The sequence below is a fragment of the Larimichthys crocea genome, unplaced genomic scaffold (assembly GCF_000972845.2).
Source record: "Larimichthys crocea isolate SSNF unplaced genomic scaffold, L_crocea_2.0 scaffold269, whole genome shotgun sequence".
NCBI lineage: Eukaryota > Metazoa > Chordata > Actinopteri > Sciaenidae > Larimichthys > Larimichthys crocea.
Genome location: NW_020853550.1, coordinates 855,194 through 880,560, shown reverse-complemented (window position 1 = coordinate 880,560; position 25,367 = coordinate 855,194). Strand labels below are relative to the sequence as shown.

Genomic DNA, 25,367 nt, shown 5'->3' with positions numbered 1-25,367 from the left:
ATATAATGGCAGTGTAAATAAAAACATTTACATGAACCTACAAAAAAATATGATTTCATAAATAAAGGTGTGGTGTTTGTACACAGATCATTCAGTGTCCAGTCCAACATTTCTCTGGTTCTGCTGAGGGAATCTGGAGTATTTCTGATCCTGGCAACTGTTGTGTTTAAGAATGACACTGTATGGAAAATGATCATCACATTTCTGGTTTCACAGTCACATTCAGAAATGTTTTCATCATTACTAAGAACTAAGAAGAGTTCAATGACAGATTATTTTGCACAACAATAAAGAAGAAACAATCTGACATCTGATTAGTCACAAACTCTGTGAGCACTTTGAGGAATTGGGGCAGTATTAAAGCTGCCTGTCAGAATGTGACAATGTTTATGTATAAACTGTTCTGATTGTTGTATTGATGACAGGTGAGGTTTTGTCTTTTTTTTTTTTTTTTGGTAACTCAGCTGTAACACTGACAACCAGCATTACACATCCTACTACACTGGAGCATGAACCACAAAGCCAGAACAGAAAGATATGAAAATGATTCAAGAGGACCTGAATTAATTACACAATGTGTATAACATACAAGTATTTTAATATCAGTGTATTACAACACAGCCAATTTCTTACATCCCCCCCAAATGATCTGATCACCGATCAAACTCCATCAGCTGATGAAGACGAGATGAAAGCTCTGAAATAAGACAGTAGATGGGCCTGTTAAAGGTCTAAACAATGTAACTATGATAAATCTGTAGGTTAAACTTCTGTCTTTATTAGTCTTTATGATCAGATGAGCTTCAGAAAGTTTCCACATCCAGACATCAAAACCTTTACAAGCTCTAATTTGTCACATTGCCTGTTCACATTTGCAACATTTTATTTTCTCACTTGACTGCTTTAAAAAATGAATGCACAGATTTAAAATATGCAGAAAGTCAGCGAGCAGGGATGAGGTGAAATATTAATGCCTACATGCTGTTACAGTCCGACGAGGGAGAAATGAACACACAAACAAACAGCTCGTACTAAAAGAATATAGTTTTATTAAGCATTGTAGCTAAGTTGCCTTCAAATACACCACACCACAATCCATCAACATTCAATCAAACTCGACAGCTCTTCATTCTTTTACAACCCATGAGTTAGGAAGAAACTCTGATCAACTTACAGAAGGTAACCTATTTAGCTCTTGCAGGGTGGGGAGGGGAGGGGTGGGGGGTTATACACCATTTCTCAGATCACTAATGAAAGATGAGAAGGAGAATCCAGGAGAATTAAGTCAGGATGGTGAAATGATGATTCTGGTGCAGAAGTAGTACGACTGTAGAAATCAAACACTAAAGTGAATCTCGAAACTGATTAAGAGTCTTAATTTGAAGGTCGAGCGCGTCGCTTCCAGCTACAAAAGAGGGGTGGTTTGGATCAGAAGCTTTTTATGGGATTTTATATTTTCAGATATTTGACTAATGCAGAAAACAGCAACAGAGAACAAGGTATAGTGTGAGTACACTATTTCAAAAGTGGCTAGATAACTTCTTTTTTTTTTCTTAATTAAATGCAACAGAGGTCAATATCACAAACAAATCAAGGTCAGAACAGATCTGTTACTAACAGTTAACACCTTTTATGAGATATCACTGATATTAGCCATTTCTTTCATTTGCAAATGGTCACATTTACATGGAAAGATGGAAGAAAAAGGACAACATGCATAATAACTACACACCTCTTAAACTGTGAACCATGCAGGGTCTGTTTTTTTTTTCTCATTGAAGCGGTAATACTAAAGCTCTACGTTTGATTCAAGAAACCAAGTTGAGTATCAGAGTTTGGCAAAAATCTTGCGTCTGATTCTTAGAGCCATGTCTTGAAATGTTACTTTACAGCTAAGTGAGTGAAATCATAGAGCTCGTCTGAACTAAAAGGACACAGCGACTTCAATATGAACCAAACCCAAAGTGGTGACCGAGGCGGGCGTGTCTGCGTTTAACTTTCTCATTTATATGTTTGGTTTTCATGAAGCAGTTACCGTGACAACACAAAACTGATAACTGTACTATGGCGAACAACCTATAAAGAAATAAAAGATTTCAGAAATAAAGCTTCGGGGAGCTTTAATGTTCTGATAAAAATAAAAAGTATCATTCTCATAAACGTTGGTGGTGAGGGAGTGAACGACTCCTCAAACTCGCAGTGAGTCATACACCTCGTGTGTTATACACCCCGTGTGTCATACACCTCGTGTGTTCACTGAGAGGGATCCGAATTTCAACTCTTTTCTTTGTCTGACAGGAGAAACGCACGCTGACTGAAGGCTTTCCACATTTCCACATATCCTAACCCTGTTCTACCTTTCATCCTTCACCCTCTCTAGAAAAATAAGCTTACTCTTCTTTTTTGAAGACGGCGGCCTCCAGACCTTCATCTCTATGGCAGCCGCCGTCTACATTTAGTGCATTTAAGTGAGGATTAGCATTGCACGTCTTGGAGTCACTGCTAAAGGCACTTTCAGGTTGGATGAGAGCACTGCGTTCCTCTTCATCTCCGTTCAGCTGGTCCGGCTCTTTGTCGTCCACGCCGTTCTCCGTGGTCGAGCTGTCGCACGGCACAGGGGAGGATTTCCTCTCTTCCGGTTTGGGCTTCTTGCTCTCCTTCGCTGCGTCGTGTCCGCACGTGTGAGCGGGCTTATGAGCAGGCTTACTCTGAAACGGAGGCAGTGCAACAGTGACTGTGAGGCTTCTTTAAAATCGTGTGCAACATGAAGAAAATACAGATGTGTGCTGGTAACAAACAAAAAGACTGGAGAGCAATTTAGAAGCTAATTAGCGGTAAAATAAAAAGGGTTTAAAGCAGCACAAAGACCTGCTGAGGGGCTGTTTAGTTCCCACTCATCGCATGCTGAAAGCTCAAACAATGATGCTGTCTTCTGTTGTTGCACTGTAATTACACAGTGAATAGAGCAACAGCTGTATTTTGATCTGTGTGAAGTACATAACAACAACTGATCTGATTATCTCCCACGTTCCACGTTCCCAGAGGTTGTTTTTCCAGCTTTTGAGGAATTTAGATTTTTCCTATAGCGGTCTGGTCCAGAGGTCAGTGTGGAAGTGCAAGTGTGGAACGCAGGCCTGCCAGATGTTTCTAACCAAAAACATTTAGAAGTTATCATTTAAATTGTCGTTTTATTTTGTAAAATTAATATGCTCTTTAACATGATCCCTAATTATTAGTGTACAGCAGGAAGTCAGTTACCTCAACAACACGATACAATGCCTTTGCTTTTGGTCCGTGGTGCACCATTACGTTTCAGGTCATCTCTGCAGGGCAGCAGGGTTTCAACATGTGCCCTTCAGAATAACCATCAGTTCGTTTGTCGTCACATTTGAAATTGACTAATTCCTGATTCTTGATCCAAATACGCATCCCAGAATTCCATGAAATTTGGCACAGACATTCCCAGTCTGACGTGTTTTTCATGACACCATCCAGAGAGAATTTTACATAAGTTTTACACAAACTGTAAATTGAACATGTTAACTATGTCACACATCCGTGCTTCTCTGAACATTTTCATGAGCTTTTGACACTTTAACAAACACTGCAGTGTCTACACAGTGACTGATACATTATATTACAGAGTGATGTCTTGAATTATCTTGTTCAGGTCTAATAATGAGCCCTCTTCAGACTTGTATCCTCTCTATGTGCTGAACAGTCACTAACAGGCTGCATCAGTGATGGACAGTAAACTATACTTTGTCATTGGATCCTTCAAGCAACATGAACAAAGTTAATCTATACATTCATGTTGCTGTATCATTCTTCCATGTGTCTTGAACTCAGAGCACCGGGGGAGTGTTAGTGTTTGCACCACAGGTGTTTTGGACCAGAAGAAGAAGAGAAGGTTTTCAGGTTTGGGACGCGAGCAAATGCTGGCGGGCAGCGAGTGCCAGAACTGAAGGCATCAGCAGCCTCTATGGACGTAATGGCAGAGGAGAAAGGACCAACGAGGACATTGACAGTAGAGACTAAGCTGCCGGAAAAGAGTGAATCTGGGACTGACTTTTAGTAGTTGGTGAAATAATAGTCTGAAAGACAGACGCCGAGCTGGGCTGACTGCTGTCAGTAATATTAACTGTCAGTAATATTAACTGGCTGCTGTGTCTGCTGTTGTTGACCCAGCAGAACTTCCAGGGCAGAGCAGAGAGTCAGTGAAGTGAGGAGTTAATGAAACAAAGTTACTTTAACAGAATAAGTCAAACCGAGAGACAGTGAGGGAAAAAAAGTTATTTTTTTCTTACCAGGTACACTCCCTGACTCTTAAAGGCTCGAGTGTGGTGCCTGCCTCCTCGACCAAACGTCCTGATGACAGGTGTGGAGATCACACCTCTGGGACGACTGCAGAAGACAGAAACCAGTTCACTAATAAATAATAACAGATAAAATACACAAGACTTCTTCTTTTTCATCTTCTTTCGGCACTTACCCCCTGTTTGGTCCACCAACAGATACCACCTGGACAGGGAAGCCCCCTCTTCCTCGGCTGCGTCGAGCTCCGGCCCACTGACCCACCACAGTGCCGGCTATCTCCAGCTTCCCGCCCTGTGACGCGATCCCTTGAAGCCCTCACAGAGGGAGGGAAAACACACAGTGTTAATCTGAGCGTCTGTGATGCTGCATCATCATTCTCCTGATATGATGATCCTTTAAGACTAAAACGTACCTGTTGTTCATGTTACTGTTAGTGACAGTTAGTGGTTGTACTCACCAGGCATCCCTCTGCCCCTCCCATGAGGAGGAGGAGGCATCATAGGAAGTGGTGGAGGGTAGAAGGAGCCAGAGGGAGGGTAGAAAGGCATCCCGTGAGGAGGTGGAAGTGGCGGCGGGGGGAATGGAGGAGGATGAGGCGGCCGAGCGAAGTTGAGACCTTCCAGGATGCTCTGCCGCATCTTCTCCACTTTGGCAACGAGCTCAGCCTGAAGAGAGAGAGAGACTGAAGACATCTGGAACAAAGTGACGACTCGGACTTCTCTCATTTCTTTCTCTTGTGTTTTATTTGTTCACTGACCTGCAGTGTTGGTCTTTAGGGCAGCAGGTTTCATTTATACCGACAGGTATATTCATTAAAATCTCTTGTTCGGTGACACAGTAATAATTTTCACCTCATCTGAAGAAGACCTGGCTGTGGATCTCACTCCTCTGTACCACTCGTGCTTATTTGTTTTATCGTGAGAGAAAAATGATTGTCATTCACTTTAATATTGATCCGAATTGTCTGGTGCAAAGTACAAAGCATCTGATCAATATGAGTCTGCTGTCAGTGTTTAAGTGTCTCCCTCATTTAAAGACACAGGAGGAGCTGAGTGGATCTGTGGACTGACACTGAGATGATTACTGTAAACTACTGTGTTGGAGGCTCATCGTGCTTTGACATACAAGTTTATAGTGGGGAGATTCGTCTGATACCTGTGCCGTGGATGTGTGTTGTCGTAGCAACCTACAACACATAGCGTTGTTGTTTACACGCTGGTAATTGGTTAACATCTAACTGAAGCCCACACACCATCTGCACGTCTGAGAGGAAAATCATAATCAGGTGTTTTTTTTGTTGTTGTTGTTTGCAGACACTTCACACCACATGTGTTCCTACGCACACAGAGAGGACGGATCAGGCTGACTGGAACTTTATCGTGACGCGTTACGTTAGCTCAGTGCTGTGTTTGGACTGTGGCAGAGGCCTCTGACAGACGAAGAAATGTTCCCGCACAATAATAGATGTTTGATATTTGCAGATTAGGAATTATATCAGTCAGTGTGTGACTAACTTTGAGTCTCTCCTGGAAGATAAAATGATTTATAAAGTTTTGTTGGGTCCCCCTGAATCCAAAAAAATGGTCTCTGGCTTTATAAATACATGTTCTGACTCTCACTCTTTGAAAAAACTTCAGGAGGAGGAGCTGGGAATGCAGACTGGTGGATGATGTTTAAGGTGATGGACAGGCTTCATTATTCACAAACCAAACTGCACAGACTCTTTCCCACCATGCCATCACTATGAAACCAATGTAAATGTGCAGAGGGCTCTCTGACTCACCTCTTCTGGACAGGTCCCAAACTGTATCATTTTTGGTCTAACATATTTAAGTGGTTTTCTGACACGTGCAGCTGTTTTTTGAACCTGACCCAATGATTGCATTATTTGGGGTTTCTCCTTCTCTACTTAAAGACAAAGTTTAAGTGCAAAGCACCATTATGTATGGGATGGTAATTGCAAAGAAAATGATTGTAAAAACTCTGGAAGTCAGATACTGTGCCTCAGTTTAGGATCTGGTTAAGTGAGCTCATTGGTGCATATGGAGAAAGTTCGATACGGCATGATGGACAATCTTAATACATTTTCAGATATATGGCAGCCATTTCTGGTTCACGTTGATAAAGATAACACTGACCTTTGACCAGCCATGGAGTGCTATCCACCTTTACCAGCACTGTGTAGTACTTGTGCCAAGATTCTAGTGACAGTGATGCAGCAGCGTACTTCATTATTCTTTTTAAATACTTTTTTGGTTTCTCTTCTCTGTGTCTGTCTTTTGTAACTTGTCTTCCACAAAATTCTATAAAAAATATTGAAAATAATACATTTATAGACGTTTGGTCGAATCGCTGTGGAATTTAACCATTACCTTGTGATGCTTCTACTTGTTGACTTTTGTACTGATGTAAAGATGATTCATGAGCTGAGACAGCAGGACGTCGACAAAGACTGCACAGCAGAGAGAGTCTAAGGACGAGGGGAAACCGTGTGCATCTGAAGGTGCTCTGTGGAGTGTGTGTGTGTGGTGTGTGGTGTGTATCGTCGAGCTGTTGAATGCATTTCCTCACACAACATTTACAAAGCTGATTTTTGGAACATTAACCTGAATTTTTCTTTTAGTTTCTGTTTGTTAGTCTGACACCAACCATCAGATAAAGATCTGCAGGAATGTGCGTGATGTCATCTACATGCCGGTGAGGAGAAAACATGAGCAGTGGTGTTACTCCAACGTGGTGCCTTTAAAGTTAAACTCAGCTCTACCTTCATATTCACGTTAAATGAAATGGGGGGGGCTGTGTTTGCTGTGGTCGCTGTCGCTCTGGTTTGTTGCCCGTCCTTTCCTCTCTCTTCCCCTTGTTCCCCGTCTGCTCTCAACCAATGACAAACAAACCTCCAGATTTGTTCTGTCTGACAAAACTAATTCACCTAACAAAGACTTTAACCTATATTGAAAATCAACACGAGTGGGACGATTCTCTCAGTACTCAGTTTTTGCAGGTGACTTGTTGTAAACTATTCTTCTTCTCACATGTTTTTTTGGGCTTTTGCGCCCCACCGCGGTGAGGATTGAGTGTTTGTACACGAGGCGACCGCTCTACAAGGTGAGACACCCCATTCTTCTGTCATACTGTGACTCAAGTTATTGTTATTCAGATAGATTATTCACAATGGACCACATGGCAATAGTGTGGTAAAAATAAATGCAGTCATATCACACTTTGTCCTAGGTATCTTATCTTTAGAGAAGAAAGCTGTCAGCGAATTAAACAGAGAAAAGCGGTGAATACACATGCTGTTAAAGTCTTCGTCTAAAGTCTGCTTCAACATGGTGTTGTAAAGTGTGTGCACCTGTCTCTATCACTTTGAGAGTACAGACCAAAGAAGTGTCGGCAGGCTGTGAACAGACTTCTATCGACCGGAGGTTAAGAGAGGAGACAGGAAATGGACAAAATGGAGATGCAGAGGGGCGCTGAGGTCAAAGACCCACAAAAGGAGACAGAACTCTTGGAGAGTATTCAGGGAGGCAGCGGCTCTGACAGCAGCCTTTTGTGTGTAAGTGTGTGTTGTGGATGAAGCTACCTGACCGTCACAGAGGTCAATGAGCTGGGTCTTCTCTCTGTTGGCCCTGATGAGTTTACTCTGCAGCAGCTTGCCGTCAAAGTACATCCAGGGACAGCAGTGCTCCCAGGGAATAGGCTGTCCGCACGCGTCATTGGCAAACAGAGCCATGTCCACCCCGCTCATGAACAGAGCGGCCAGCTGGACTCCTCGGGGGTCCAGGTTGTCGATCTGTGGAGGAGAAATGTCCAGACTTAGAAAACGTCAGAGTGAAAAAGGTAAATCCTGCAACAGCCCCACTGAGCAGTCAGATTAATGAGGTACGAAGCGAAAAGCACTAGGGATGCACCGAATATTCGGCAACCGGAAGTTTTCGGCCGAATATTGCAAAAAAAGCCACATTGGGCTTTCTGTGAAGTGGCCGAATAGTAAGGTCGAATAGTGGCGTGACGCAATTGATGCAATGAAACCACGTGCGTGGTGATCTGGCCACGGTTGCTGATTCCGATGTTCGATGTTTGATACAATGTTTCTGAATGGTAACTCTGTTTCTCTCTCTCGCTCACACACACACACACACACACACACACACACACACACACGCAAAGAGCGAAATAATCAACACTGTCTTTGTCTTTCTATCTGTACGATCCCAAAAAAAATTTAAACACAAACGGCCGACAACCCACTTCCCATTAATCTTATTAAGATTTGTTTTTATTATGTCAGTTGTTATGTCTATTTATGTACTTCAAAATCTCTGAGAGCGGGAAAAGGATTGCGGTTTGCAATAATTATACTAACTGGAAATTCTACTGGAATATTTGAAGGATATTAAATAAACATTTACTTTCTTTGAAAAAACATGTCTACAGATTTATTCTAGGCTATTTATGCAATAGTAAAAAAAAAATTAGTGAAAGATTTTACAACCGCATTTCATATTCGGTTTCGGTTTCAGTCTTTGACCAACCATTTAATTCTTATTCGGTTTCGACTAAAAATAAAAATTTTCATTTCGGTGCATCCCTAAAAAGCACAGAGCAAGCGTGAGCGGCCCATTCACCCACGGCCCACCAAAGTAACAGCGGCACAACAACCTAATCCAGCCAACACACAAAGAAGCCAGCAGACACAACCTGGATGTTCTGGCACAGCGGAGAGCAGACAGAGCTGACAGGGCTACACACAGGACAAGACCACAAAGCACACAGCTCATGTGGATGGTTTACGTGAACAGAGGCCAAATGAGAACAGAGCTCCAGCTTTTTTTCCTTTTTTTATGACAAGCTGATAAACCATCCACACAGGACACGACAACCGCTCCGCGACACTCTACAAATATACATCTTTTAGTGCAAAGCTATGGCTTGGGGAACAACGTGCTCGTACAAAGCAGCGTTTGTCGAGCAGGTTGCTTTGTCTGCAGAACATGAGGAGTGTCCAGAGAAACGTGAATCAGACAGTCAATCAAGGCCAAACTTAGAGCAGTTAGAGCGATCAACAGGATGGCAGATTACAGCCTGGATACTTGTGTGCATGCGATTCTCTGACACTCCTCATACAATAAACACTACAAAGTCACCTTCAGTTCCTGCAGCTGGTCAGGGTCATAAAGTTTAGGAGAAAGTGCTTGGGCTAGGAAAGCGTCAAGTTCGTTACGACGCAAAATTCTTAATCCTGGCCAGTGTAACATAAACCTGAAGCAAAACACAGAAGGTCAACAGTGTTACAAACACCAGGAACTGATCATCTGTCTTATTCATCCTCACCCTCTCTCACCTCTCTCCTACACATTAACATGTTCATGTTATCTGTAAGGCATAGGGCTACACTCCGCCCTGGCTGTTGGAAGTCTACTCACCGCAGCACACAACAGAGCACCAAGAGGGGTGTTGGGACGTTGGCAGGGTTCAGCATGGCCGGAGTGTCGGAGCGCATGCAGGCCAGGAACGCTCTCATCCTGCGGTTCTTGTCCTCCACGGCCTTTCCCAGCCACAGCTTCTTCAGGTTGGGACAGGTCCACTCCCTGAAGGGCAGAGCCTCCACCAGCTCTGGGGTGTGGGGAGACTTGCCTTTGTAGGCGGCCCACTCTTTAACCATGACGTGTGTGTCTGTGGAATGACATTTGGAAGAGATCAGGGTTTGTGTTCATGAAGCATCCCAGGTTCTGTCCTGGAAACTGGGCTGAAGCAGACTTCTTACATTTGCTCATGGAGACCACGTGATGCTGTTTGGAGACACTCAGCTGTAAACTGAAGTGACGGTGATGTGGTGCATTTCTGACAACTGGGTTGTAGATTATTATAACTGATAAACAGTGGAAACATTTGAGCTGCAACAATAAATTCATTTTGATTAATTAATGGATTATTTGATTCACATGAAGTCAAGCAGAAACTATTTTAACAAGCAACTGATCGTCATTTTTTAAACTAAAATATCAAATCAGAGTGTCTGCAGCTTGTTGTTGGTAAATTTATATAGATCGCTATGAACTGATTTATTACTATAAACAGATATCTGCATAATCAATCTGTAGACAAGCCATCAAGATTACACAACAGAACAGTGTGTGTGCAGAGAAAAACTGCCCAAATACAATGTCAGAAGCCATCAGCCGACTCTGACCATGATTTAGCTTTTTATTGAAGTTATCTTCATTCATATGCAGAGATCTGTTTATGAAGAGGCAGAGAGAGTCGTCACCCGGATATTCATCATCGGCATCCTGCATAGAAACTTTGGTTGTCACCCTCAAATCACTGTCCAATGGGTTCTGACATTGTGACTAATGGTCGGACACTTGAAGGGATTATTTCTGGTTCTGGGAAATAATGGGACAGTTTTCTCTGTTAATGTGGCATTTTGTAGACAAAATGAGTGATTCAGTGAGGCAATGATTAAACAGAAGAATACATTTGCAGCCCAAAAGAAAATTTCATGTTTATACGTGTAGCCATCACGTGTATACTGAGGCAATCCAGATTATACATGAAACAATATGAGGCCAAAATGAAGAGAGTTGAATGTCATGTTATTTATCCACAGGCTGCTGTGACGCATCACACATTTTACATGTCTAATGCACATTAGTGCCACATCTTACATGTATTATGTAATATTGCTTCTTTTAACTGAACATATCTCTGCCATCCATAACAAGACTGAATTAATAATTACATTAACAGTAGTAATGCAGCTTGTTTTTTTCAGAACCTCAGTGCTGAAATCTGTGTCTTACCGTCAGAATTATTTGTGTTTGTTTGAGATTGATCTGACTTTGTTGATTATTTTAATGCGTCGCTCTGTTTGGTTATTGCTCCTTTCACCTCCTCCATGTGCCGTCACAGCGGAGTCTTACTGGAGGAAGCGGACTGTACTCAGAGCTTGAGCTCATGTAAACGCACTGACGGCCTTGATGAACCTCTCTCTCCTCCCTTCTGCCTGAACACCATCTCCTGGTGACAGGTAGGGACACCTCTGGAGCTCTCCAGATATCAGCAGAGATAATGATTGATTTCTTAGGTTAAGAAAACTGCTAGAACACTTGATACAAAACCTGAGTAACACAGTGCCATGAAGAGAGCAGGACTCACATTCAGGGAGGCAGTTCTTCCTCATGGCGAGTCTCTCAGCCTTCTTCCTGGCCTCGGCCAGGCTGAAGAGCACTCCGTAAACATATTGACGGATAGGCCGAAACAGCTGCACCGCTGAAGGCAGGTCTTTGTTTGCTTCATCTTCAATGGTGACAGATAGCTTAATCTCTCCCTGCAAAGACACACTGTTACCTAAAAGCTACACCGTGCCACAAACAAGTCACTGTAGATACTTCAGATTCCACACGTCAACATGATGCCTGTGCACTTCTGACAACACGTATGAACACGATTCAAATAAAGCCTGTTTACAGCTCGTATTAACATGTGGGGGTGACCGGATCACAAGTGGACGGCTCTAAATACAAGGGTAAAAGATGCACTCAAACCAACGTGCCATGGTGGTTTAGTGGCACAGTTGACCACATATCATTCAGAGTGGGAATGCTAATGCATCGTGGACCACACAGAAGAACCGCCTACACAAAACACACTGTCTGATCTCCTTTTGGTTCACTGATGCTGATTATGTTTGGATTTTCTTAACCTGCCAATCTAAGCAGCAGAGGTTTGTGAAGACATGGTAAACGTAATATCACCAGACTGCCTTAAAAAACTGTGCTATTTTGACAGTTTAGTGCTGAGTGACGAGCAACTTAACAGATGCTTTTTCACAGCAGCCATTTTCACATGAGTAAACACAGGTGTATTCAATGATACTGATTAAGGTTCCATTCCATTTATTGTAGCAGCATCCTGACTCTGTTTTACCAAAGAAGAAAGTGTTATTAACCACCCAGCTGAATTTGAGTGATTAAACATATTGACGAGTTTATGAAATGAGGTGTCAAAATCAGGTAAAAATTAATTCTCAGCTCCAGGACTGTGGGGGTGTGTCCTCTGAATGTGCTGAAGCCACGCCCACTCGTAAGCAGCCATTTTGAAGTGACTGAAACGTGTCAGATGAGTTCAGAAAATGACATGACTAACTTTGAAACACTCTGAGTGAGATGAATTCATCTCTGTCTCTCTGCTAGGGGTGTAGGGGTATGCTCAGGGTGGCCTCAGCGTGTCATCGAGCCACCCTTTAAGGACCGCCCACAAAATCCTGGACTGAAAACTGGTGAAAAACCTCTAACTCCACATTTCAGTAATATATCATTCATCATAACATAATATATCATCAAGTCTTTTCACATGTTTTCAGCAACTATTTTTCAACATATTTAATGTGTTTTTAAAGAAATCTCAGAATTGCCTTTACACAGATTTTAATTGTTTTCATTGGTAACACCTATGTTTACTATTTCATGTCAAAATGGCTGCTATGAAAAAGCTCTATTTGGCATTAAATGCAATACATTTCTGTTTCTTTCCTTATTAAAAATACGGTTGGTCTTTCCTGCCAGCTTTTAGCAGCTAGGTGTTTGAACACACTGTTTCAACCATTTACACTAGATCTATGTAACTTCTTTGTCACAGGTTGAGATCGTCACCAGACTTCCTTAAAAGAAATCGATAATTTTGTGTTTGTTAAATTTGGTGTTTATGACAAATTCTTAATTTACAAGAATGCACCAGAAAATTAACGTTAAACATTGTGTCTGTTCATCCCAGCATGTTGGTGACTACTGTTGAGGCACCGGTTGAAAACAAAGCTTTTGGCCCTTTAAAATTGAAATGATGGACGTGTTTTTGTGCATGTAGACGCACGTGGAGACGCATTCTAATGCGGCTGTGATCGGATCACCCATGATGCCTGTTGATGTCAGGTGTAACCAGGCTCAAGGAGACACTGACTGTCCCAACAAAATAACAGCTATCAGTGTGGACGAGTCCACCCCCTGACCTTGGTGAGAGTGTGGTAGATGTAGGGGTACATAAGGCCCTTCTTGTGTCTGTGCTCGGCCACCCGCAGGACCTCGGGGGCCACATCAGGGAGGGGTGGGATGGTGATGTCCATGTGGTTCCTGGTGGGCATGGAAAGCAGGGAGGGGATCTGGGCATTCAGGCTGTGGAGACCTTCGACCTGTGACCCCGGGCTCACAGTCAAGGTCACGCAGAGGTCAGCCTGAGGACAGACGGACGTTTCACTTTAGTTACCTGGAAACATTTCTGATCAGGTGTAACGTGTTACTTATGTTTGCACTCACTTTTGTTTGGTCCCCCGGGTCTTCCTCTGATGTGTTTTCAGAATGTGGAGTGTGTCCGTTTTTCTCCCAGCCTCCCTTATGGTCACTGACATGACTAAAGAAGAAAGAGAAGCAGACACGTGACTCAGTTTCAGAGTAAAGATAAACTGGAGGTGGACCAGAAATCAACACATACACACCAGCATGATGGCCTCTCAGAGCACACCACAGTCTGTTTCATCTGATAATTTGTGCTGACTTAAAGCAGCTTTCAGACAGGTGTGCTGTATAAATCAACACTGAACCACAAGATCGCGTTCAAATCCATCTTTCCAGGCTTCAAGATGTGTGCTTGTGTCCGAAAAAAAACAACAATGGCAGCTGCTAAAGAGGTTAGCATAGCTGCTGCTAGTATTAGTATGTCTTCAAAAGAAGAGCAAAGACACTGGAGAATGTTCTGGATGGAAAAGATGTTCCCGCTCTTCTTCTGACTGACTTTGTTCACAGTTTGACTGTTATACGGTTCATTATACAACAAGTACTTCCGGCCAAGAAATCTGATTGGTCAGCGAGACATTTAGAATGTGCTCAAATCAGCATGACCGCAAACCTGACTCATCACTATAAATATTACTCTGCTATCTCCATGGCAACGTTGTAACTACTGAAGCTGAAGAAGAAAACAGGCTGCAATAGTAATATAAAATGAATTGTTTCATTGTTAATTCTGATTTGTATGGTGGACATAGTTTCGATGAATGGTTGGAAGGGGATGAAAAGAACTCAAAACCAAAGAGAGATATGTGCCGATGTCAAGTGAGGAGCTTAATCAGTACGTCCCGTCTTAATATGTACATTTGACATCAACATTTAATAAAGTAATACATCTGAATTTACAATTTCAGCTTTTTAAATGAATATTCTGTGTTATGGAGCTGTTAGACCGCCTGGTTAATACAGGTGTGTACCTGGTTAATACAGATGTGCACCTGGTTAATACAGATGTGCACCTGGTTAATACAGATGTGCACCTGGTTAATACAGATGTGTACCTCATGAATACAGATGTGTACCTCATTTGTGTGCAGCACATTGAAGATCAGACAGTTCAGTGAGCGCAGAGAAAATATTTTTAAAGACTAAAGGTGGACTAATGTGCACTGAGGAATATTTGGTTCGATTTTGGAAATCATTCCATCGATCTTTGTTCAATTGATTTTGACTTTTGGACTTTACAACACTGTGGAGTTACTGGAAATGTTTGGGTCATCCTCTATCAGCTGTGCCGGTGAGGCGCTGATACGGCGCTAGCTTCAAAATAAATGTGAAGTTCACGGACTGAGGAGCCAAACCTGTCCATTGAAAAATCAGCAGATATCTTAGTCACTACAAGACTGAACTAGCAAAGCAGTTTAATGTTTATATGTGCGCTATTTATTCAGTTTGGGAAACTCCACAATCTCCAAAAGCTCTGACAGGACTAGAAAGCGTCTCCGTTGCTAGGTCATTACAAAGGCTAAGAGTCTACAGCTGTGTCGGATTGTTTTTCCATGTATCTCCATGGAAACTGAGATCAGAACAGAAACGGTAAGCAAAGAAACATTTATTGTGAGAACAAATTGCCCCAAAACATGAATATCTTTTGATTGGATATTTGACTTAAGTTGGTAAGTGTTGTATAATCGCAATATTACACTCGAGGGTGTGCTTTAATGTCATTATTGACACAACAGTGACATTAACATACCTCGGTGCAAGCGCCTCAGTCCTGACTGCATCACTGTCATTAAAGCACACCCTCGAGTACAATATTGCTTAATTGATCTGATAGACAGATTGTTCATCCAGTCACCTTTCTCTATTCTTTTTTTAAAGTGCCTGCAGTTTAAAACTTTACAGATAGTTCTGTGTAACAAACCACCTGTTGCAGTCAGGTTCTGCACTGACCCCGTTTGCCCCAAATTAAATTCTAGTGCTCATATCTTCTTCGATAAAAGGCGGGAGTGGGAAACAGCTGGCCAGTTGTGAATAAAGATTTCCATTTTTTCTGGTGACTCAGTAAAACATTTTGCAGACAGAGCTTCAGTGTCTGGAGGAGTCATGTGTTCATTCAACTAAACAAGACATGAACTCTTCAGGATCTCAGAGGCATTTTTGTCATTAGCTCAAATTTCTTCTCTCCAGCAAAGCTTCATGTTTACAGTGACATCACAACATCATAACGACTCTCAGCACAAGGTGTCTCAATCTCCACAACGTATGTTGTGAATAAAGACTGACCAGAAATAACACAAGCCACAGATCTGCTGCAGGTTTTTAAAACATTAAATTCAAGGACTTTCCAGGCTGAATTCCCTCAAATTCAAGGACTCCACACAGCGACACAGATCAGACATTAGTAACAACACTGAGAAGCTCACAGATAATTAAAAACAGAGAGGTCCAAATGTGTGAACACTGCTCCACCTTCTCTGACAAAGCGACACAATATACCATTACACTGAGCGATACTCATTATTTATTTAGTTCAAGCACTTTCAATGGCACTACATTAGCGAGTACCATAGTTTCTCCTTCAGGTTCTGAAGAGGAGGGTGAGGCGAGGGGTATTTATTTGGTTGCATTCTGTGAGCGCACAACTAGGTCTCTACTAAATACTACACACTGGACCTTCAAGTGTTTTCTTTGCTCCATCAGTGGCACCCAGTCAGTCTTGGAAAAATGTTTTATACAGTCATTAACTGGAGAAGAGCATGGAATAAGAGTTTCTCCTACACAGGAGGTATTCAGTTGTTTTTGTTTGTTTTTTTATCAGCGACATTACCGCTAGATGCTGCTAAACCCAACACACTGGACCTTTAATTTAAAGTTTTACTGGAAACAATGGGAGTGGTCAAATAGTCAATTTTGCTCATGAAGGTTCCTCACTGAGTGAAATGACCCAGAAGTATTAGGGTTAAGGAAAGGAGCTTCAGTGCTTCATTTATTATCTCCTTTAGCAGAGGATACACCGGACCATCCTTTACGAACGGAAAGAATTTAATGCTCTCCCAAGATTCCTTGCGGCAGCGACCAAAAATGTTTTTTAAATCCAGGCACCGTTCAGTCATTCACAAAAAAATATATATATCAATTTTAACAACAAAAAACAGTGTGATGTAGCCTGCAACACTGACAGGTGGACAATATTCATTTATTATTTGAATTCTGACATTAATAATAAAGTCAGATTTTTTTTACCGGGTTGTCCATGTTTATATTTCCCACATAACACAACACAGGGAGAAGTATCTCGCGTTTTGTAGTCCATCTTCTGGACTTTGTAGTTCCATCAAGGTCAAGGAAAAGTGTTTTGGAAAGGACTTAGGAGGGTTTTTTTTCTGAATATTCGACCGTACCCAACATCAGGACAAAATACTGACAGGAAATGAAAGGAGAAAATTATTTTCTTGGAAACAAGTAACAACTTGTACACTTCAAGTGTAAACTAACTTCCCGACAACATGACTCTCTAACAGCTGATGAGTTTCTCTATGAATGCAGACAGTAGCAGAGAGTAAAGCGTCGCTCTGAACTCACTTGGCAGTTGTGCCTGAGCTCTCTTCATTCTCAGAGGAGGAGGAAGTGGACGAGGCATTGAAGAAAGCGCTCTCTGTGTGGTTGGGGCTGCCGGCCTGGCCCGGGTTGATGGGAGAGGACCTCTCATACAGCGGTGTGTGCTTCCCTTCCTGTGGAATGTTGAAGGTGTTCTGCTCCACGGGGGCCCTCTCCACAGAGTCCAGAGTCAGGCTACGATCCACCAGCGGCTCTGGGTACGAGTGCTGGACCTCAGAGAGGGGAAAAAAACAAACATGTGTCATTCTCATGGAGCTGAACCACCTGCAGTGTTTCACTGAGTCTCTCAGTCTTACCCCAGATTTTACAGGCAGCGGCACCTGTGGAATGTTGAGCATTTTTGGAGATGGCACTGCAGCAGGCACTCCCATGTGTTTTGGTCTGACTGTGGAACGAACAGAAAACATGTCAGCGTGTGGAGCGAGGAGAGGCTGGAGAAGACAGATTTAAAGAAGACAGGTGAAGAGACTCATTTTAGACCTTTGGGTGGAGCTGAAACCCCAACTTTGATATTCTGATCTTGATACAGCTCCTTCAGATTTGTTTTAGAACGTTCAGAACGTTCATAGTATGTAAATGTATCAGCCTGAGGTGTTTTCCGACAGAGAGAGGAGAGAAGCAGGCTCTGGACTCAAAGTGAGCACTTTGCATTCACACAGCCCTGCAGGTCTGTAACGTCATTCAAATACCATTTCCCACAGACCTTATGACATCTACCCACATCTACCCACCTAAGTGTGGAGGGAAGTGAGGGGGGATGCTGGCCACTGAGTAGTACTCCACTGCCTTCTTGAAGCGGATGACTTTGTCATCAGTGCACGACTAAAAGAAAACACATTGGGTGAGATTACAACAAACACACACACACAGTCAGAGAACAATAAAAACCTCTGCACAGAGGTTAACGGTGAACTACAGGTTTGTCTGCTTATATTCAGCACCTTGCTGCAGCCTTTTAAGACTCTGCTGAACAGTTTGCTTTTTAGTTAGATTACCTTGTACATGCTGGTTTATGTCTGACAGTAATTATACAATGATTGTAAATACAGGACGTGTTATTGTTCAGACTGTTGTTGTCTACTCTGACAGAGAAAAACTCATCTATTGACTCTAAAGTGGTTAAAACACAAATGAGGAGAGGAAACAGTGACCAAGTCACGTTACCAGTTTTTCCTTTTCGGCAGCACATTTATGACTCAGAGTGTGTGACAGAGTATTCACTTCCACACCAAAATGACTGACACACACTGACAACACACAGCTGTAAACTGTACCAAACATATTATGAACTGAGGCTGACACTTTGACGTGAATCAGACCTTTGTGTGTCTACAGTGGAAAACAATTTGAATGCTTACATCTATCTACTGAGATGAGATGTTCACCTTTACTACAGTCCAGGAGCAACCAGCTGAATCTTAAAATGTGCCTCCTCATGCTACATATGTGATCAGTCTGTCAGGCTCCAGACTAGAAGAGCACAACTTCTTTCCAGACATCTGACAAGATAAAGACCATACCAGGGACCCCCCTCATGTGTGTCCTTTGGAATAATTTAGACCATTTGTTACACTTGTTCACTAAATGTATCACCATTTATGGAGATGTTTTGCCAGGAGCTTCCAAATGAAGTACCATAAAGCCTGTATGAACAATAGTTTCACTTTAGAAAGAATCCGCTCTGTGACTAATTCATTCAAAAAGTCACACTGTGTCATCAACTCTCAGGTGGACTGCGAATGTCCAGTTTTCAGTGGCAGCTCGACACATGGAGTTCCACTTTGCATACCTGTGAATGCTTGAAGATGTCTTTAGCGATGGCCTCCAGGTCGGTGACGTCTGGGATGTTACGGACATAGTCCGCCACAGCCTTGATTACAACGTCACAAGGTGGGAGCACAAGCTGGTGGGCACGCACCTGAGGAATGATACACAGACACCATTTAACTTTACTTTCTGCATTTTATCTGGAGCAGTGGTTCAGGATCCACCTGAAGGGTTCCTCGAGGTTTCCTTATTAATTCATCGCTATTTAAACCGTTTCATTGTTGCGTTTCAGAACATAAAAAATCTCCATGGTTACTGAAATAATCAATCCAGAATTCAAAAAGGTGCATTCGTCAGCTGCAGATTCTGAATTTCTTTCTGAAATGCACCCTGGGAGTTGCAGTGAACATCTCCCCTTAAATTTTTTATGTACAGTACTGTCCACTTTTTAATTAAAGAGGCAGATATTTTCTAATGTCTCATGGTTTTCATCTTTAATGCTGCCGATTCAACTGGAGGATTTCATGTTCAGCAGAGTGCAGTCCATGTTATTGCAGTTATTACCAAGTATCCTAACCAGCAAGTATCCAGGGTTACACATGGCTTGGCAGAGGTGGTTGGCTAACTGATAAAAAACAAACAGCAATAAATTTATTGCCTCAGCCCACAATGAAGAAATAAATGACAGCAGCTGCAGGACCACACGGTTTGTCTCCAAAGCAAATATACGATTTTATAAGTTCTCTCTGAACACAACTTTATGATCTCATCAGAATGAACATGAACATAAGGCACTTCGAATAATATCTGCAGCATCCATGTGACTCATTAGTTTGTTGATAAATTTTTAAGTCTCAGGTGAGATACAGACTACAGCTGCCAACACAGTGAGACGTATGTGATGTAAAAACCCAATGTGTGGTCCTCTTTTGAAATATTGTTACACATTTATAACCATACCACCTTCTCCAACTATTCCATTTTTAGGATAATAAGGATGTTTCAAATATGGTAATTTGGGAAAATTATGAGCTTAATTTTCTATATTTATGACCTATGAAAGATTTATTGGGTGCTGCTGAGGGTTTGGTGATATCTTGCAGCGACTGATGAATACCCCTTGTCTCACCCACCTCTTCCAAGTGTAAAAAAAACCTCAGGAGTCCCCATCTATGCTGGTGGAATTGGTGGAAAAGGACAGCAGCAGCTGTCAAAATAAAAGTCTCATTCTAAGATAAAACACACTTTTATTTCAAGTGATTTACTTCCTCCTAAATCCTACATGCCGGACCTTTAGGGGCAGCCGCAGAAACCAGTCAACACGTGTGAGTGCTCTATGAAGTCCTGTTGAGTGTCACTTTGCAGTGGAATCTAATGTGTCAGTGTGGTGGGTAGTTCAGCCCCAGTCGAGCTCTACATGTAAACCAGATGGCTTTGTGTTTAATCACAGCTAGTCATTTTAAAAGTAACAGCTGAAACACTTACATGGAGCCCTCAAACTCTCTGCTGCTGCTGCTGTCACGCAACTGTTTGACTCAGCCGGGCACCCATCTACAAATATCCTGTTTGTGTGAGCTGTGCTGTGCTGTGCTGTGCTGTGCTGCACACTGGACCTGCATGAACATTCAGCCATATCTCAGCGGGGGCAGCTGCTGGTAAAGCTCCAGGGAGATGCATCAACAGATTCAGAGTCATTTTGTTGTCATCAATTATCACCAAACAGGCGACGTTCTCAGTCCTGCTTTCAACTGCGTGAAAGACACTGACTTGACCATGGATCTTCCTTTCAATAGAACCCGTACAAGCACGTTGACTTCTAGCCTTTGTGTTCAAAGCTTGGTAAGAATTAGCAAAGAAACCTGCCTACGAGTACTGGAGTCCTTCAAGAACACACAGGTTGAGAGAGTTTTGGTTGGTTGTTTGTTTCTGGGTTTTTTTTGTCTGTGGTATGAAAAGGGCGGAGCAAGGTTGGAAAAAAAGGTGACGTCACAAACACACCAATTGGGATTTAGCAAGATTTGAAACAGGATGTGATGAAAGCTGCAGAGTTCAAGCCAGGTCACTGTCAATCAAACATTACAGGGTCACAAAGAATCCAGATGAAGCAGATTAGCCGAGTTTTTAAGTGCTGAACTCGTCATGATTCAAGTTATCTGAGGAGCTTTAATGCTGCACATGTCAGTGCAGACTGGATATTATGCTCTGATCTATGAACTAGCTGCCGTGTTCCTGCAGTTCAAGCTTCATTAAAGGGAACTCGAGTGAGTTAGTGTTGCACTTCCATAAACCTGGAGGACTGAAAGTGACAATTAAAAAAGAAAAAAGGATAGACAAAAACAGAGATATCCTGACTTTTGGCCCACATGCAGACAGGAACGCTGCAGGGTTGTGCGGCAGTGGGGGGTGGAGGGGGGCTGCTGTGGGTGTGCTCAACCTAACCACTGTGAAACAATCAGAAAATAACTTCATTTCACTGATTAACTGGCTTTTTCAAGGCCAGCGCTTGCTCACTCTTGTCCCTGTAATGGTCCTACAATTCCCACCATGCAACCTAGCGTCACCAGACATTACTGAAGTGGAGATTTCCTGAAAGCTCACAGTTCATGTGCATGATTTCCTGTATCATACTCACAACTTCATGGCAGCACAACATCACACAACTGTTTCCACAGACTCAATCGTTTCTCCTGGTGTGTATAAAACTGGCGGAGTTTAACTTTAAAGGTTGTGTTGAGAAAGTCAAAGACAGTGGTGGCACACTGCAGGAGCAACACACTTACCTGAATAAAGTAGAAATAAATATCTACCAGTCCTGTGATTTTCATATTCATACACTGTGCCTTTAAATGAGCCGTCATGACTAAGACAGGTTATGATGTCATAACTACACAGTCACACACCCCTCAGCCACGCCCACATGGACACACCATCCAGATAGGCCACAATCAGTTACCTGTGGTTGACCCGACCGTGTATCTCTATCTGTCCATCCAATCAGAAGAGAGGCTCATTAATATTAACGAGACAAAACGCAACACAAAACGCCCTGTTCTTGCTAGAGCTGATGGAACCATGAGAGAGGAGATGTAAGACTTTACTGAGACAGTTTTAGTAGCATAAAACTAAAACAGCAGAAAACTCCAGAATACCTCTGAAGTCTTTACCTTCAAAGATGCTAATGGGTGCTCTGGACCAAGTAAACTCCAGTGAAAGGCAGCCAAGTCTTCATCAGGCAGTATGTGATTTCCTTTCAAACAAAACAGGACAGTTGTGTTAGTCATCTAGAGCATCAGTTACTCAGTGCGGCACTGTACCATCACACCAACCAACCTAAAAGTGATGCAAAAATGACAAAACGATTTGGGTTGAGGTCAAGCTGCCGTGCCACTTCGTGCATCAGGTACTGGCTGGTGGTGAGGCTTTTGCCGTTACGGCTCAGTTTGAGGGCGTGCGCGCTGAAGTAGTACGGGATGTTGCACAGGGCGTAGTCCGAGTCGTAGGCCACCAGGCCGTGGAAGCCGTTCTCCCTGCATAAGGCTATCACTTCCAGGTGGTGGTCCTCCATGCTCTGGACAATCTGAAGAGCAGCAAAGACAAGAATTAGACTTTAGATGCTAAAAGCCTCAAAATAAACCTCTTACACAGACATGGTGTATTAGGCACTTGAGGGGAGGCTGCAGAAACAGGATTACAAAGCAGGTGCTGTTTCATTTGAGCCGCTCTGAGTGAATAAGCCCTTCACAGCTGATTGGAAACTCGAAGAAAGGGAGACAAATAATTGGCTATATGTTTCAAATGTTACCCAGGGTCAAAATAATACTGACACCATACACTGAATTTAACACGTAATGCATCGCTGCGTCGTTGCTGAATGAAATCTGTTTAAATCCTGTTGGACCCTGATTGGTTTTTGCCAAGTCAAGTCAAGTTTCAACATTTAATCCTGATTCAGCTGCACATTTAAAATCTGCAAACCACACTTCAGGGAACTCGCTGGGAAACTTGATAAGGTGTCGGCCTGCCATGACCTAATGAATGTTACAGACAGCAGTAACTGGATATTTAGGGATTCCCCTTTAAAATGGACTGAATGTGGATCAGTCCATACCTATTTGGAGATCGGGCGTCTGCCCAACACTCAAATCCACCTTCTTTTTTTTTTAAATCTACCTGCCCGGAGATAACAGATGCAAATGAGCTGTTGCCTGACTACAGAACAAATAAAACTAACTTAATAAAAGGTCACTATCGCCCCCGACACCAACAAATGGTTAAGCCGGCTCAAATGTGACTGAAGGAAACCTGCATGCTGAATGAGATGCAGCTGGACTGTCACAGTGCGCTTTAGTTCATTCAATTCTCGGCTAACGTATGTGGGAAACTCTGCTTTCCTGCAGAAGGATTAAATAATAACTGGCAGTTTTAATTCTCTTAATCTGCCAATCAGTGACAGATGACCATCACGGTGTCAGAGAGTCAATCCACTATCATAGCAACCAACAGATCCACAGCTGACAGGGAGCAGGGACATCTGATTGATGAGTAATTAATGTTGTGTCAGCACTCAGTGTTTGAATGTCTCAGACTGGAGCTGGCCTCTTATTAATGATCAAACCTTGTTCCAGTGTTGATCACATGCATTCATAGTCATAACATCAGAATGAGTCCAGTATTAACCAGCAGGCCACTGACTCCGCTGCTAACACTGCTTAACTTGGCCGGTGGACACAGCTTTCATCACGGGTGAAGTTGGCAGTGGTGACATGGTGGGCAGCTAGCAGGCTAACCAGAGAGCAGCCTGCTAATGTGTGTGTAGGTCCAGAGTTGCTCGGCTCGGCTCAACAGGCACCGCCAGGCCGAGTTTGCACTCACCCCGACGCGAAACCTGAGAAGTGCCAGTCGGATGCAGTGGGCCATGCACACGGGAGGAAGGAACCAGACTTTGGGCGGCGGGGTGCCCTTGTTCTGGATGTGGCTGATGATCTGCTGGGCGGTCTGCCTCTCGTTCACCTGTCGCTTGACCCACTCGTGAAGACGGCCTTTCTCCAGGGCGCCATTGAAGCACACCAGGAGCTCAATGTTGCCGTTGAAGCAGGCCTTGGAGAGGGCGGCCAGGTAGCCCAGCATGTGGTTCCACTGGCCGCCGCTGACCCAGTCGGTGTAGAAGCCTCCGTAGAGCCGGTGGAGGCAGTTCTCGGCGTCCACCAGCAGTCTCAGCGGACTCTGAGGGGGTCTCTGCCGGCCACCTCCAACCATACTCCCCCGGGCCAGCTTCTGGAGCTCCACCGGCACCACGGCGCTGGGGCAATGCTTTTCAATGTACTCTTGGAAACCTTGAACACCCATGACGAGCGTCTGTCAGGAGAGACGGAAACTTAAAAGTGAGTGTTAAAAAAAAAGCGAAATATCGGAGGAAATCAAACCGGAGGGGGTAGCAGAGCCTCTCCCCCTGACAGTGACTGACAGCCGGTCGGTAGCTGTGGATATTGCAGGAGTTGGAATAATTTCGAAAGAAACGAAAGAAGGCTGCTACTCAGGCATCGTCACTTTTTGGTGAGTTGTTGTTTTTCTTTTTTTTGGTTCATGGCTGCTAGCTGCCATGTGTCGGTTCACGGAACCGTGTCTGAGGCTGTGAGTCTGTCGGAGTGAGGGGGAGACAGGGGGACACAGGGGGGACACATGACGACACGACGCACCGGCACGTACGGCCAGCGGCGCGCGGGAAAACAAGAGAATTACCTGCTGCGGACTTCCGCTTTGCTTAATTTAGCTAAAGTTTTGGCTAAAAAACGTCACTGCGTCAGCTCACGAACATTACGTTAGTGTACTGACAGAAAGAAAGTGTCATTAAAGTCAGCGGGAGTAACTGTTTATACAACCGGACCGCGCAGACGACGTTAGCTAAATAGTTTATTGAGACGTAGCCTACATTGTAAGTTCTGTGTCAGCGGGTATGGACAGCAGCGGAGTCCGAAGGCTGGATGTGAACTATCTTGACAAGATTGAATCTTTGTGTTTGAGGCTTTAGTTTCCTGATTTGCGGTGAGGTCACAGGTTTATCAGCCAGTCTTTGGTGCGGATCAGCCAATCAGCGCTCAGTAGTTTTCCCATCTGTTGTAGCAAAAAGTTTGGAGTGAATTTACTGTCATCTAATGACAGGCCTAAAAATAACTAACATTTTGCATGTTCAGAAGTTCAGCATAGCAAGCACCATCTGAACAAAGAGCCGAGCACTGCGGTGGTTGCTGTGGTTTGTCAGATTTCAGAGAAGGCCGATGAGCAGACTGTACTCTTTACAATAGGATAAATAAAGTAACGAGCCTCCTGTCACCACAGAAAGTTTCATCACATAGAGTCTATGCAACAAATTTAGCT

At 43.2% G+C, this 25,367-nt stretch overlaps 1 protein-coding gene across 2 annotated transcripts; it reads right to left on the bottom strand.

Annotated features, from left to right (window-relative positions):
- Nucleotides 1–1,026: 1,026 nt before the first annotated feature.
- Nucleotides 1,027–24,690, bottom strand: LOC104929682 (constitutive coactivator of PPAR-gamma-like protein 1 homolog). Of its 2 annotated transcripts, none has more exons than XM_010744265.3 (17): nt 23,865–24,690; nt 22,323–22,569; nt 22,157–22,239; nt 19,015–19,143; nt 17,957–18,047; nt 17,522–17,610; nt 17,190–17,437; nt 13,632–13,725; nt 13,328–13,549; nt 11,479–11,650; nt 9,744–9,993; nt 9,465–9,579; nt 7,901–8,110; nt 4,775–4,982; nt 4,493–4,622; nt 4,308–4,404; nt 1,027–2,708 (listed from the first exon to the last, which is right to left on the bottom strand). In XM_010744265.3, the coding sequence occupies exons 1-17, from the start codon at nt 24,336–24,338 to the stop codon at nt 2,391–2,393; spliced, it is 3,177 nt and encodes a 1,058-aa protein (XP_010742567.1). In that variant the 5' UTR covers nt 24,339–24,690; the 3' UTR covers nt 1,027–2,390. The 2 variants fall into 2 exon arrangements, with proteins under 2 accessions (XP_010742567.1, XP_010742566.1); XM_010744264.3 differs by having other exon boundaries at nt 4,493–4,631; nt 23,865–24,689.
- Nucleotides 24,691–25,367: the final 677 nt, after the last annotated feature.

Excerpts from the sequence above, each read along its gene's own strand:
- LOC104929682 (XM_010744264.3), bottom strand. The coding sequence starts at position 24,338 with ATGGGTGTTCAAGGTTTCCAAGAGTACATTGAAAAGCATTGCCCCAGC. Across the intron at positions 11,651-13,327 it reads TCTACCACACTCTCACCAAG|GGAGAGATTAAGCTATCTGT; the intron begins GTCAGGGGGTGG and ends GTGTCTTTGCAG. Across the intron at positions 8,111-9,464 it reads ACCAGCTGCAGGAACTGAAG|ATCGACAACCTGGACCCCCG; the intron begins GTGACTTTGTAG and ends TCTCCTCCACAG.